The following is a 16610-nucleotide window of genomic DNA, read 5'->3' as shown; positions in this document are numbered from 1 at the left end:
TTATGGCAATTTGTTGAGACAATCAAGATAGTGGTATTCACAGGCATTTTTTGCCAACTTGGTTGCCAAATATTGGCGGAGAAATGACAAGTAATGGACGACCAAGTGGCGTTATTCATTCACTGAATGTGTTAATACGACAAATTGATAATTTTGGATGCACATCGGCATCGAGTCCCTGATCTATCTGTCACATCATAAATTTCTTAGGACGTTCTTTTACAACTTTGATCCATGATATTTTACAGAATTTCCATAATTCTGTCAGCGTAATTTCTCATCAGCCTTATTGAGGAGACTAGTCTCGATAATGTCACATTTGAATGATTCAACCTAAGTGATACAAAGTGACCCCGGTACAAGACTGTCATTTTTCCACAAACGACTTTCGATTTTCGTATTGCTAGAGACGGCCCTTTTTGGTTGGTGCTCATGTAATTATGACAATTTTTCATCAGACAAGATCATGCTTCCTTGTGCCTGTGGCTGGTGCTCATCATCCATAGAAAATTGACAAAGCATCATAATAGGACATAAATGACTAATTTGCTTGGGGATAGTTCAAAACAGATAAATTTGTATCATAATAACATTTTATTGGCGGAGTCTCTCAAAGGACTCGTTAAATGAGGGACGAAAGTCAATTGTCATGTAGAGAGCCATTACTTTAAATCATCGAATTTCGCCCACAAATTGTCTGTTGGGATACTTGTACAACAAATTAGTATTAGTCGCGCTTGTTTGATATTGTCCTGTCTAATATCAGTAGGATTCAATTGTGCGGGTGACATATTAGCTGTATTTAGAGGGTCAATGAGGAGCTATTAACGCAGTTAGCGATGGATGCCTCGTGTACCTTCTATATATACTCCTCACCATGGTGGATGTGAAATAGAAGCCGAGGGTGGGACATACAGAACAAGAATGTCTAAATGTTTGATTTTTAGGAGTGGTCATTGGCATTCTGAGGTGTACTGGGCAAAAACAATCTTCTCATGAAAGCAGTTTACATTATTTTGAAAGTGGGTACCAGAGGAATCATGGAAACACATGGAATTTGATCAATGTATTTTTTGCAGAAAGACCCCTCTTCAGGAGTAATGGGTTCTGTTATTGTGGTGCCATATTGTAAATCACTCATTCTTCATTTACCTGTAAACTATTTTAACAACACACACAGATTTGTCAATTTCCTCCTGTCTTCTTGTCTCTACACTAATTCCTTCAACAGACATCGCGGAAACTTGAACATGAAGGAAATTACATTCTAGAAAAATGACATTGACTTAATAATATGCTATTCAAACTATACTAAAACAAGATTTAGGATGCTGTTGGTAATTGTTTCTACTTAAACATGTTCAATTGTATTTGCTAACGAACAAGGAAAGCATCAAATTAACAGCTATAAAATATGGTACAAGTATTAAAGGGGAAAATAACTAGCAAAGATAAAATACATGGGCCTTAAGTAAATCCAACCTCTTCAAGGAAAGATTTGTTTTTGCACACTGGATAGGCATTTCCGGAGAATTTAGCGTGCTGGAATACTCTGCCAACCCCATGCTAAATGAGTCACGCGCTGTGACGCAATACTTTTTATTTCTTTATAATACACTTTATGTAAGCATAATTATGATACTTTAATAGATGATTTCTATTAACATTTTCTTAACAAAAAATATAGCGTCAACACAAAACAAAATAACTCTTAAAAGATGTTGTATTGCAGGAATTTCGAATGTATGCAGTCAATAAAAATTACTGGGCGTCATGTTGTCCGTAAACATCATTGCACACGCTTTTTGGTAAAACATACAAAAATGCATTTTTCTATGCCAAGTTTTTCACAAAAAAGCCTTGTAACCTGGCAACACAGGTGGCCTCACGTTGGATTTTTCTATCCGGACCGGAATCACATGACAGATATTATAAGTATCATTTGGTTTGAAATTATGTCTGTGTCCTAATGAGAGGCAATGAAATATTTGTTTCCTGTTTGACTGCTGATCTCATGTCAAGGCATCTCATGTCAAGGCATCTATGACCACACATGCCCCCAGTGTGTTGATGCAATCAGTGCCATGTTTACTCCTATCCTTCATCTGTACTTGTGTCCAGGTCCTGGTCATCTGATGTAGATGGGAGATCATACAACCTGATAGCCAATGTCCAGTTTTCTGCAGTACTCTACTGTGTTGGTGTTTATGTGGTCAGCCCTGCATAAGACTGATGTTTATTTTAGTGGTAATCTATAGTTTTTTTGCAGTATAAATATGAAAGAAAGCTAGGTACAGGTCTTTATAGAGACTTCTGCCTGAAGGAACCACACAAAGGCAGATTTTCATCAGTAGACCAAGTACATTTTCATAAACTGCAGAAGACACCCAGTGCCATGTGGAGAGCCAGGATGATACTTATCAGTCATATAAATTCTGCTGGGAGATATCAATCTTTTGATGTCATTTCTTGGCTCAGATTTGGCCAATTTTCATTGGTTGCAGAAGATAGCTGCATATCAGGCACAGTGTGGCACCAGTAGCAAGGACCAGAGATGTGAGCACCTGTCCTCAACATAAACTCTGCTGTTCAATCTGTCTCTGCAGGCCTGCTGCCTCCTTTGCTTTTGTGGTCTTATGTCTTCAACTTAATCTTTTATATTGATGTATATACATGTATTTAAAAAGAAAAAATGGGACATTGGGATATTTGCCCATAATACTGTGACTAATAAAACTCAGAATGATACTGCATATTTCTCAATTTGAATGTCATTAAAAGAGGAAATGAATGCAACTAATTGTTGTTATTTTAGCAGCTGTATATCTTTATTAAAATTTCACAGGTACAATGATATATTTCACTAAAATAATGGCTTATATTTATTATAAATCATTAGAATCGTTCCACGTTTTCTGGAAAAGCTGTGAATTTTTTGGTTGTCATGTGCTGTGGGCTGGCAGTACATGATTTTTGCTGGAGCTAAATGCTATGGGCGTATGTTGTGCTTGATAGTTGTCATTTGTTTCATGGCGCCAGACCATTAATACTCAGGCTTTTGTCAGTTTGAACAAGTCAACACATGGTAAATAGTGGGAAAAAATGAATGATAAGTGTAAAGTGAGACATGTTAATAATTTAAGCCAGTGCAGGAATTCGTTCAATCAACTGAAAAGAACTAAATATCTAAAGTGAATGACACAGAGGGTTCTAATATGCTATCCTTCCAGTCTGGTGTAAAGTGATAGTCAGTGCCCCTTACATCATGTCAGCTTTCTGGCATCTGTCCTCAGACAAGGGACACTCTTGGGACCTGAAGTAAATGTCATTAGCAGGAACAAAAGCTCAGAGACCATAGATAAACGCTGTTTGATGGTCGCCAGTATTGCGGGATGGCTGCTGTATCAGGCCGCGGACTATCAGGGGAGGCAGTTGGGCTTTCACTATGTAACATGGTTAGCCTATCTCCTCCCGGAGGCCTCATCCGCCTTCATTGCACACTGTTTGATCTCCCTGCCAAATGATATTGTCACCATGAATGATCGGGTGTAATTTGCATGATACACATTAAGAGATAGGCAAAAATTTTATGACAAACGTTTGCCTCCAAAACAGAGTATTTTTAGTCCATTACTGCAGTTAATGTCGCAGATGCTCGGGATACTCTGGTCTAGAGGGCCACAAGTGTCCTAGTGTTAGGGAATTTGCATAAAAGGCTGAGGACTATAAAACATTTTATGGTGGCTCTTGCCTGTCATTGTTTGGATAGCTGTCTTCTGTCATTCTCTGAGGCTAGGAGACACTTTATGATGAGTGTTCTTCATGTGTCGGCATAAAACCAACATGCCATCATTGTCTTTGCCAGCTCTTGGCATTAACTTTTATGTTCCTGATGTGAGAAGAACTTGAGTCCATAATGTACACAATGAATATAAGTATAGGCCTCCAAGACAAAGGCAATTATTCTGTGCTCAAGGACAGTCCCCGGTCCACACTTTACATTGCGTTTGTTAGCTATTGTATTCACAACAGTTCACCACAATCACCAGGCAGAGCTTATATTTAATATCATTTACGAAACTTTAACATTATTTAATGTTATGCCTTGACTGCACTGTGTCATGTTGATGTGGTATCATTTTCACATGAATGTATTCACAATATAACTGTTATTTTTGTTCTTTTGCAAGCAATACAATCTGATGCTTATGGTAAGTTTCCTTCGTGTTTGTATGTAGGTTTTTTGTTGTTGTTTTTTTTACAATCTTTTCTAAGTATTTTATCTCTTATGAGTCCTCCCTGCTATTTTGTATGCATGTGTCCATTTTGCTGTAGACAGAAAAGCACAGTGGACCATTTTTTGTCAATTATTTGTCGGCTCTTTTGCTATATTACGATTATTTCATGCTTCTCAGTGGTATATTGATAAATAATGGTTGATTATAATTTTCCTAATAAATTCACTGTTTGAAACAATGAGTTCATTCAAATATAATTTCACTGTTTCTCTCATTTTAGCTTGCACACATTATTTAGAAGAAAAATCAATGATGTCATTGGCTAAAATTTGGCAGAATATTCCAAATGAATATCAATTAATTATTATTTTTGATGAATTATAAGCATGGAGTAAAGAGAAAATCTAGTTTTTTTTTCTGTGTAAGATTGCAAAATATTTCATCTCATGAAATCTGAAAGTAAATATTTCACACATGGTGAAGCAAGTTTAGTTTTGGTGCTCACTATTGAAATATATTGTGATGTTACTGTCTGAGATTATCAATTATCCTCTTTTTATTTCTACCAAAATGTCTGTATATATATTGTCTTGTAAATGGCAAAATAGAGTTTTGCTGACAAAAGAATCTTTGTCTGAGCCCTAAATATTTTAAATATGCCCTAGTAACATTTAAAATTGTTAAATAATTCCATTTTTTTTCTTTACTCTGTCAGGAATTCTTTGGATCTTGTGTAACCCTTTCAAAGAAGCTGGAGTCTATAGACAGGGGCTTAAAGCACTGATTAAGATTAGCACAAACATTTTAATTGTTTTCCTCATGTCTTCCAGCAGTGTTTAATCATCAATAGCTTTCTTGCCTAAAAGGAACCAACTTTCAAACACTGGGATTAAGAAACAGGAACCTCATAATATTAAAGGTATTTGTGCTCAAAATTACCATTTCCAATAAAACTTTCTGAATTACTTTCTTTATGGGACACAGGATTAGTTATGCATTATCTTTAATAATCACTGTCTTTTAGTTTTTGCCTTTTTGTGATTGAAACTTGGTTCATTTTGTACTTGAAGAATTATCCATGTTATCCCCGGGAATCCACACAAACTGGATCAAAGTTGTGCGCTATGACGGCAATGAGGAAGCAGGGTTTTGATGCTACTCATCTTCTATATCTTTATGCCACCACATGGGACATACATCTGCCCATTAGCATTGTACAAATTGCTCAAATTATTTTAAGACAAAAATTAGATCCTCATGTTATTATGGTTAATTGATTAAACACATTTGTGCATTTTGGCATGCATGACAACTTTTAATTTTTGCAAAGAACACAAAATTGATCTTGTTCTGTAAACAGGCCATTATTTCATTATTAACAGTCCTTTATGATAGCTGGTTTCAATATATTTGTAACATGTAGTTTACGACCAAATGTTTTTTTATAGTCTTATATTTTACCAAGAGAAATTCAAGGGGCTTAGGAGGATGATAGTCCAATTATTTCAGCTTTAGAGCTGGAATCCTGCCTGTGTCCCCTGTCTGAAGAAGAATTAGTACAACCTTTGATTTGTGGCGCTGTAAAGGCACTTGTTCTCACTTTGCGGTTTAATCAAGGTGAAATGTTTTTCCAAAGAGGCTTTGACCCCAAACTTCCAGACTTAAGCAAATTAACCCTCAATGTCATAATATGCACTTCCTGAACTTCAGGTGCATTGAAATAAAAACCATTTCCAGTATCTGAAATAACAACCACATCATCTCCACCATCAAAAGTTTGTTTGGGTTCAATGTGTTGCTCTTTAGGTTGTATGCTTAATCAAATGCAGCATTGTCACATTATAATCTTGTTAAAACACATTTGGATCCTGACATTTTCATTAATAAAATGTAAGCTAAACCTTAAAACCTTTTTACCAGCTAATAAGGACATATTTATCATTTCAATCTAAAAACCAATCTTAGAACTGTTGTGGTAGTCTTTAAGGATGGCAATTTTCATATTGTCATTGCACAAATTTGATTTAAAAGTGTGTAATTTGTCACAAGAAGGACGGAATACGCAGGAATCTGCTTATCCGGATACTCAAGTTCCCCATGTAATTAAATTGGTCGGGAATGACACAATGAAAGAATTGGAGTGTCGCATGTAGTAGGACAATTAATTGTCCAATGTCTTGCAAAAGCGGGAAAACTTTTGTCTTCCAGAGTCAACTTTTGTCACTGAGAGGGACAAATCAGAAGTAAATATTTTTCCACAGTCATCTTAATTTGATGGAAGTCAGTATTTGAAGTAAGGCAAAACAGAAAGTAATGAAATGTTTTCGTTTTGTCCTATGACGTTTTTGCTCTCAACTGCTCTTGACGATGTCTATGATTATTGGAAAAAGGGGTACATTTTGATCTATAACTTCTTGTACATGTTATGGAAGCTTTTCATGAAATTAATTTTGTTTTACATACATTCATTAGTTACCAACATGGATGTTCTAGCTAGGTAATGAGACATGTGTTTCCTGGTTTCTTTGTCAGGGTAAGACTATCCTCTACAAATGCACAATGTTATTTCAACAATTAAAGGAAGGAGTTTTTGTGGATCAATTATGGAATTTGTTTGATATTTATGGTGATACTCTAAATGACAGAGCTATGCTGAAGGTGTTTAGGACCAGTTATTTTCAATTGAAAGCAATGAATGTACTGCAGGAATATGGGTTTTTTGTCTGATTTTATAACTGGAGATAATTAGTCAAGAATGTTTACAGGAGCACGAATTAGCAAAAACAAAACAAATTTGTGTCTGAGTGACACATATTTAGAACAAAGGGATATTCTGTTCAGAAACAAATACATTTTTTATTACAACTTCTGGTCTCTAGATCCTATTTAGTCTTCAAATGTTGTCTGTGTGTTGGAAGGGACAGGGGACTGCATGGTTTATTTAGTCCTCAAATGTTGTCCGGGTGATGGAAGGGAGAGAGGACAGCATGGTTTAAGAGAATTATTCTTATTTTAATATAGCACAAAAGCTTTTTTCATTTCCCTGAATCTGTCTTGGACATTTTATCTGTTGGACATAATTTTGAAGTCTATGGCTTGATGATATCCACTAATGGTCTAGTGTTGGTTAAAAAATGCTCCACTGCCATACTTAATTATCCCTGGGTTTGTTTCCTTTGAATTTATTGTTTCTAATGGTACATTATACTGACAAGTCTAATTAAAAACACTCCAAAGGACAGATTTGAAGCTCCAAACTTGAACGGGTGCCCAGGTTTTTGATTGTACATTGATCTGAGAGGCTTAGCACTCACCAGTAGGCCTGGCAGGCTAGCTGTCTTCAAGCAAGCCCAGCTCAGTGCTGAACAATAAAGTGACGAGAGGGAGTACATGAAATCTGTTCCCAATTGCTCCTCTCAAATTAATTTTATAATGAAAGCAAAAAAGTTTCATAACATCAACACAGTTTTCAATGAGGAGTGGTATACAAACTTTTTACTGTATCCTTTGGCTTGTTTCTTTGTATTTGAAGGTGGACGGTCTTTTCTGATGGCTGGTAGATAGAGCAGGCATTTTCTGGTCATTAACCAGCCTGTCATAAATATTCCCACCGACCCTGGGTACCATTCACACTCCTAATGACTGCCTTATGTTTAGAAAAATGTCTTGGCCTGTCCAGAACAATTTTGCTCACAGTTTATGGCTTAGGCCTGTGGAGTGATTTGTTGATAGGCACTAGATGTTTTGGACTTGTGACCTGCCACCATTATATTTATGCTAATGGCATTTCTGTGCACAAGGAATAGAATATAATAGGTGAACATTTACTCAGGCATTTCATTTTCATCATTGCAAACAATTTTGTCCGGGATTATAATGCCCAAGGACAAGCAGCATTTTTAGTGTCTAACCATTCCTTGAAGACCTGGTTGCTATAATAATTTCAAGACACACACAGCTGATTAGCGTCAATACGACAGGAAAAATGTTGTGCACGAATTCCCACATATATCAAACACTTGAGTGTTATGGACAGCCATTATTAAAAAAGTATTAAATAAATTATCATAGCTTTTTGACAGTGTTCCAACTTCCTGATTCTCTTAGAACTTCTGTTTGACAAAAATGAAAGTGGCAATTACAGTGAAGTACTGCAGCAACATGTGCTTTTGTATTTATGACTTTTAATTAAGAGACTGCCATCTCATTGAAAGTAAAATATTAGAAAATGCTGGTACTCTCATAGGAATTTAATATTTTCTGTACTTGCAAGTCATTCTCATGTCAGCAACCTTAGGGTGGTCATTTTCAACACCAGACAAGTATTCAGTCAGACAAGAACAAAAGAATGAAAAAGTGGTTTGAAAGTTGTTTTTATCAGGGCATTTGTAAGGATCATACATGCCTGGCCTGAGGTGGAGAAACAGAGATCGTGGAACTGCTAGTGATTCTGAGTAACATTTAGGCCTAGCTTCACCCCTGTTCCACAGAGCTATCATAGACTCTAGAAAAAACACTGATAGCTATACCCCTGTCCCACAGAGCTATCACTAACTCCAGGAATACACTGATAGCTATACCCCTGCCCTGAGAGCTATCACAGACTCTAGGAATACACTGATAGCTATACCCCTGCCCTGAGAGCTATCACAGACTCCAGGAAGACAATGATAGCTATACCCCTGTCCCACAGAGCTATCACAGACTCCAGGAATACACTGATAGCTATACCCCTGTTCTACAGAGCTATCACAGACTCCAGGAATACACTGATAGCTATACCCCTGTCCCACAGAGCTATCACAGACTCTAGGAATACACTGATAGCTATACCCCTGCCCTGAGAGCTATCACAGACTCTAGGAATACACTGATAGCTATACCCCTGCCCTGAGAGCTATCACCGACTCCAGGAAGACAATGATAGCTATACCCCTGTCCCACAGAGCTATCACAGACTCCAGGAATACACTGATAGATATACCCCTGTTCTACAGAGCTATCACAGACTCCAGGAATACACTGATAGCTATACCCCTGTCCCACAGAGCTATCACAGACTCTAGGAATACACTGATAGCTATACCCCTGCCCTGAGAGCTATCACAGACTCTAGGAATACACTGATAGCTATACCCCTGCCCTGAGAGCTATCACCGACTCCAGGAAGACAATGATAGCTATACCCCTGTCCCACAGAGCTATCTGACTCCAGGAAGACACTGATTATTAATAGTAAACCCTTACATGAAGTAGACCTAAGTAATTGCTTCATAATGAGATTTCACTAAAATTGAAACAAGCGAGCTTGACTAATGATGCACAGATGGCTGGTTCAATGGTGGGGTTGGCTGTTGAGACTCTCAGAGATTCCTCTCCTCCCTGGCCATCACTTCTCAAGCCTCTTCCTGTCTCAGCACATGTTCACAGTCATTCAGAGGCTTTTTGCGTCACTGTTACCCATAAAATTTTGAAGATATTGATATTTCCGTGATTGTGTATGTTCATTATCCATCTATACTTTATCACTCCCACACCTGTGGTTAGCTATTTCAGTATTTAAGTCATTTTGTACACAAACTGATATTACAATTTTGCTAATAGCTTTTGAATATTTTGAGACTCTTGACAGCAAAAAAGTAGCACAGGTGTCTTTAATAGTTGAATATTTTCATGTTCAATATCATTGCTATAAAGTGAAGTATGAACATGTGCATCAAAATGTTCATTTCCTAATTGCCTAAATTCTATCTTGCAGATCTGCTATTTAGTGCAGACTTCACAAATTTGCAGATTCTTGTCACTATATCTATATATATCAATGTTTTTTTCTGTGTGAATTCAAAACTTTAATACCTAATGATGTGCAACCAAGCAGAGTGGCATTTTAGCATCACTTCAATAGCACTCATGTCTGACTTTTAAGCAATCATGGTGATATAATTTGAAAACATAATGAGGTTAAAATTAGTTACATCTTGCCAAATGTGAAGACATTTTACTTCACATGGTGATCATCTGCATTACATCACAAATTTTAATTTTATGAACATATTAAAGTATGTAATTAGATTATGAAGTTTTCTTATGGTAATAAAACCTTGGCACATGTTTTTTAATATGCTTGAATTAATCAAAATAAGAAAACACATTTAAACTTCCATTGATTTTGGTGATTTTGTTTCTGAAGCTGCATGACTCTTTGTTTGTCGAAGACAGAAAACAGTAGCAAGTTCTGAAGTCTTTTGAGAGACAATGACCACAGACAACCGTATGTTTTATCTCAAACCTGTCAGGTGAAAAAAGAGCATATGTTCACACAAAAGCTTGTATCCCACCTTACTAACCATAAATTAGTTTTACAGATGATATGTGACTGTCATTCCTGTCTGTGTTTATCACTGAGTTGGATGAATGTTGCAGTCGGCCCAGCCATACAGGGCATATCAGTATCAACTGAACTGATCAACAGTTTATCGGCAGCTGGAGTTTTTGAAGAGTTTCAAGTGCCGTTCAAGTTTGGCAATCACTCAAGTCACCTGGCAAAGTGTAAAAGCCATACCTGCTTGTCTTGTCTCAAGAATTTTCACAAAAATCTTAAATTGCCAGGAACTTGGGTCTCAGATAGCTGGAATCATCATCTCAACTTCCTTGTTGACAGTTTTGGCATGTCTGAAAATGTGTTCTCACTAAACTTTCTCAAAGCACTGCATTCATGTCCTCAAATTCTATGAACATAGACTAAAATCAATAAGTTAATTCATGATAATAACATTGTATGTAAAATAATTAGACTGGGTCCCCTGCACCATGTGCACAAGGGTTGAAAGGAAGTGAACTGAGAAAAAGACAGTTATAATAACTGCACATGAAGGGTGGGGAGGGTAACAGGAGCCATCTGGCCCGCTTTGTGATCACAGGCCTGAATTAGAACACATGCGGGACACAGAACAAGCTTCAGGGAGACATATGTCTGTCATTTATACCAATTAATGCTTCCCTGGATAACTGGATGTGTATTAGAACTAACAAGGAAAACAGGGTAGTATTAATTCTACAAAGTCAACAAGTTCCAAGGAGTGGGCTGTGAGTTGTTTTCAGAATAAGTAGCTATTAATAAAGACCATAAGTTAGATATCAAGCCACAAATTAACGGTACACAGATTTTAATTTCTTTGTCTGGGACATCAAGGCCCTCTGACTTATCTCTTCAGGAATAATTCATGAGTGTTAAACACTTTTAAGTGCATGTAGAATAACCTGCATCAAATAAGAAAAAGGTTGTCCAGTTAGAACAGTGGTTAGCCCACTTCTCACCAAGGCTTCCTGGGTTTCTGGTCACCAAGCTGGACAAGTGTGTTGTTTTCTAAATACTCAGGTTCCCCCTGCAACACAAGTCCGCATTTCTGTGTATCATTGTGCAATGAGATACTAAGCATAAGTTAATATAACTTTCTTCGCAATTGTTGTAACATAAAGAAAGTTCAAACTAAATTATACTTCAGGGACACCCTGTTTTGGAAACATATTTTTTTCGCATCCCAAATATTATAATTAACTGATTTTAGTCAAATAAAATGATTCACACAGTGGTTTCAAACTGTAATCATGCCAATCTGGATGAATGTAAATTACTTTACATCCCCTGTTAAAGGACATGTTGAGTTTAAGTTGCGATAAGTCATTCATAAAATATTGTTATCAGGGTGTTACATAATAAATTTTCTGAATCTTGACATGGAAACTGAAATGCAACAATTCTATGAAACAAGAAACCATTTTTGTTTTGCATTTTAATTTCTTTGCACTTTGAAACAATCACTTTTCTGTTTTTCTTTCAATGTTGATCTCAGCAAGTTCAGTTTTTCATAGAACTTGCAAATAATGTATTTTTTAATCTAGCCATTAACTCATTTTTAGTTCTAAGATAAGAAAAACCCTCATGCTAAAAAGTATTGCGATATTTATCGTTAAACAATTTCTGAACCATTCCACAGCATCAAAATGACATTATTGAATTAAATATTTGCGTGACGATATGAATAAACCCTCATCTGTCGCAAACCATTTCCAAATTGGGGAAGAATAATTGTTGTCCGTGTCCCAAATTGACGATTATTTCTAAACTCCTCTAATTGACTTCATCTATTCTGGACCTGTTTTAGTCTCACTTCAATAATTCTGCCAAACATTCGAGCCACTGTCTCTGTACGGAGGCAGGGAATCTTTGGCAAAAATCTAGAAATGGCCGTCTTTGCATGAGTACAACATCTAAAGGTGTCCTAAAGGACTGGTCTATTATATTAGGAACATATTGGGCTGGCCATCATTTTTGTAGTAGTTAAACCATTACTGATCTATGTCTCTGGTAGCTGTCAAGGGGTCCACTAGGGAGACACTTTTAAAGTAATTACAGCCCCACCGGGGCTGGGAAAACATACTTATTAGGGTACCTCGTCAGGACAAATGGAACTGGCATGCCAAATTTACATTACCATGGCCAGCCTCCTGGCTAAGATATGATTTGTATCTGTCTCTTTGATCAGGAACTTTGTTTATTCACATGACAGAAAGTGTGGTGTTTGTGGCTGTAGAAAATAAATCCACTTCCTCAAATATAAGTCAAAATTAAACTCTATGTATAAGTATCTTATATATTATTGTTAAGAAACATGTATGGTTAAATTTGTCGATGCAATTTACTTATTGATTGTATTTTTGTTATAGATTTCTTGTAAAATTAGCTGTTTTTCTTTGAATGAATTCTGCATTTTCTTAACTCTATGGAAAAAAGTTATAATATTGCCCCATATCCTTGCCAAGGTCTTTGGAGATCAAGTACCATGTTTACCAAGTAGATCAAGTGTGGTGCCGTGACTAAGTGCCCTGTGATGCCATGTAACCATGGTAACCTACTGAATTAATGTAGTGTGTGACATTTGTATGGCTTATCAGCAGGCTGTGTCTCTTTGTGTTGGCATGTGTTCCCGGCAGGCATGTCAATGTTCGCAGAGTGCCATTAACTGCTGGGCGGTTTCTACCACTAACCTTGTTATTAATATCTAATATCTTGGAAGGACTGAAGGAACAAAACTCTTGTTTTATTTTGGGGTGAGAGGTATTTTATCATGGGTTCTTGTCATGAAGTAAAAGTGGAAGAACAATAAAAATATTCTTGTCCTCTCTTAGATTGACTGATACTTTGAAAACCTGCTGCAACTCACATGTGCAGTTCTGTATGTATTATGTGAATGAAATACTTCACTTTTTATGAGAATCAGAAATATAAATCAACATCATGACAATACATATGGGTTATTCATTGAGGGGTTACTATATATGGTGCAGAAATGAATGTTTCAGACATATGCACTCATTATGTGTCGTTGCCCTTACGGCTGATCCAATTATGCCAATCTTGAGAACACAGATGGATAAATTAATTCCACATTAATGACAGAACTGTTTGGCACAAAATATGTCTTGTACAGCAGAGAGCCATTAAATGCAAGGACTGACAGTCACTTCTGAAAGTAAAAATTTCATACCATCTATAACCTATATAATGGCAGCTTTATATATACTCAGCAACAAAAAATTTGCAACATGGTATATAACTGAAAATAATTTTGTTATGTAAAAGTAAGATGACATGAAGTAAATTTTTAATGAATAAGAATGGGCAGAGTGAGACTAATGATATCGACGACATCAACATTCGTCAACATCGGTTTTTTTATGCGTTGCGACATGAAGCCGAATAAGAACATGGTAATACATGAACCAATCTACGTCAAATAAAATTTGACCTCCATATAACATCGGAGACGATAGTAAAAGCTTGAAAATTTTGCTTTGTAGATATTATATTGAATTAGCGTAAACTTTGTGACTTTCGATGCCAGGCCCTTACCAATAGCAAATATGTTTTTGACACAGTAAATGAATATCTATTTAACCTTTGTTACATTTTAAGGTAGGGAAGAGTTGACACTTACCAAAAATGTATAACAATTCATCTGGATATTAAATATTTGTTTTGAAATATTGATATATAAACGCATTGTTGCATGAGTTTTTTCTGAATTTATGAATAAATGCATAGTTTAAATGCTCCTTTTTCTTTCTTTTATGTTATAATAAAGGTAGTTCCTTTTTTTGTTAATCATTTTGAGTGTTATATGACATGATTATCAATATGTAATGGTGATCATTTTCAGGAAGGTCATAACTGCAAAGGCTTGTTTACAAGTACTAGTAGGGAACTTGTTTCAGCACAACTATTGTAGAAATTCTACACAATCATGAAATACTTGAAAGAAAATGAATATTCCGTGTGATGTTTACTGTGTACAATGATATATTTCAGCCCTGGACAAGCTTGGTTACCGTCATGTGTTCAATGCTGGACTGCAGGTGGAGATCGTTCAACCAAACATTGTGTTTGACATTGCATCCCTCATGCTGTATGGAGCACAGGCCACGCCCATACGACTGAAAATACTCCTTGACAGGTCAGCAGTCAATGCTTACATAATTATTTCCATCATGCCAATGTATGATATGACAATTTTGCTTAAAATGTTTCTTGTTGTATTTAAGTTTTTGGCTTCTGCATTCATTCCTGTAGTCTCATTGCTTAATCAAAAAGTAATTGATGAATTGGAAAAACTGCTGTCATAATTATATATGTTTAAAATATGAAATGTTTACATATGACAATAAATGTAACCATTCTATTATATGTATTTTTATGTTACATGTGCAGGTTGTTCAGCGTATTACAGCACGAGGAAGTATTACAAGTGCTGCACGGGTTTGGCTGGACGTACGAAGACTATGCACGTGGCTATATCCTACAGGTACAGGTACAGACCCACATTACACAATAAAGCTGTGCATGTTATATCCCTTTCCCCTTTTTTAACCTAATTTATTGGCTGGGAAAACAAAGTTAAATTGGAGTCTCAAGGTTACATTAAGATGTGTGGACTAAACCAGAGATGTTGCTGTAATGAACATGACATGCTTTCAATAAAGCCATCAGAGACAGTCTGAAATCTGGTCCCTGTTCATATCTTGTACTTAGATTTAGATAATGTGGCAAATTTACAGTAATCAGTTGGCATGGAGACAAGGGGACTGTGTTGCTTGTGCCTGAACTTTTCTCTGTATGTTCCCGTAGGCCAGAGATGGGGCACATGGCGGCTGTGTTGACGGGTCAATGATAGTCTTATGTCTGGCGTGTAGACTGATTGCTGAAATTACTCTGTCAAACCTACCAGCACACCCTGACACTTACACTCAACTCTTTAAACTGGTTTAAAATTTTAATGGCAATGTCTTGAAATATCCTGGTGTTTTCTGGTTATTTTGTTTGGTTAGGAAAAAACTCCCACATCTAGAGTGTTGTGTAATATTTTAAAAACTGCGACATACTCCTCGATGAATTTGAGAAATTGGAGATTGATTTTTTTTAACAAAATATACACTTAACCAAATTACAGAGCAATCGTGTAAGTTTTATCATATCTTGGCAGATATTGAGGATTTTACACATTTTTACACAGATTTTAGCCTTTATAATATTCTTTAAATGTGGCTTCACAACACTTTCATAATGAGGCCCAGCATTCATTAAACATCTTGAGTCATTTCGTAACTTACCGGGTAAGTTGAGTTCCTTAAGTTTTCATAGTGAAGTTTTAATATGACTCTCAAGTGTTTTTAAGACAACAGTTTTTGTATATTAACATAAAATTAATAAAAAAAGGAAATGTTTTAGATACTATTTAGTTATTATATCATATGACCAGTGAGATACTAGGAAATGACTCAAGATATTTTATGGTTACAGGCCCAGATTTTTATTTACTTCGAAAAAAAGCTTGGAAGATCATTTTTTCTCTGCCTGAATTATCTTCAACATGTCAAACACTGGTACAATTCCTGCTACAAAATGACACCGTAGTGCAGCTGGCTGTGTACATGCATGTGTGTCGGGATCTCGTCCTTCCTATTTCCCTTGAAAGTGTCAAAGAGACAGTAATTACACACCTCTCTGATATATTGTGACCGGCTTAGTGTCAAGTGACCAATATCATAAGTATTATAACCTGTGGATCTGTCACACAAAGAAATACCACTGTATAATTCTATCCTGAAAACATCTCCTCTGGGAAAATTGCAATTAGTTTACTGGTGGTGATCGTGGAAGGGGGGGGGGGGGAATCTTTGGTCCAAGGGAAGGAACTCTGCCTAAATGTGTCAATAGTAATGAATACACTTGTTTCCCCTCTTTTCTTGCCATGAATATTTATTTTGTACTGATTTTATTATTATTATTTTATTTATTATTATACTTCATTATGG

General features: G+C 36.3%; 1 protein-coding gene across 3 annotated transcripts in view; it reads left to right on the top strand.

Moving 5' to 3' along the window:
• LOC128229097 (zinc finger protein basonuclin-2-like) overlaps window positions 1–16610 on the top strand; it is a 46656-nt gene that overhangs the window by 22262 nt on the left and 7784 nt on the right. For 2 of the 3 annotated variants that reach the window (XM_052940763.1, XM_052940761.1), the window contains exons 3-4: window positions 14608–14752; window positions 15007–15106. In XM_052940763.1, coding sequence (XP_052796723.1) covers window positions 14608–14752; window positions 15007–15106 — 245 coding nt within the window. The remainder of the gene's footprint in view (window positions 1–14607; window positions 14753–15006; window positions 15107–16610) is intronic. The other variant, XM_052940762.1, reaches the window with a different exon arrangement.

This window comes from Mya arenaria, chromosome 3 (genome assembly GCF_026914265.1).
Source record: "Mya arenaria isolate MELC-2E11 chromosome 3, ASM2691426v1".
NCBI classification, from domain to species: Eukaryota; Metazoa; Mollusca; class Bivalvia; order Myida; family Myidae; genus Mya; species Mya arenaria.
Note: the sequence above shows the minus strand (reverse complement) of the source record. Positions and strands in the feature narration are given on the sequence as shown.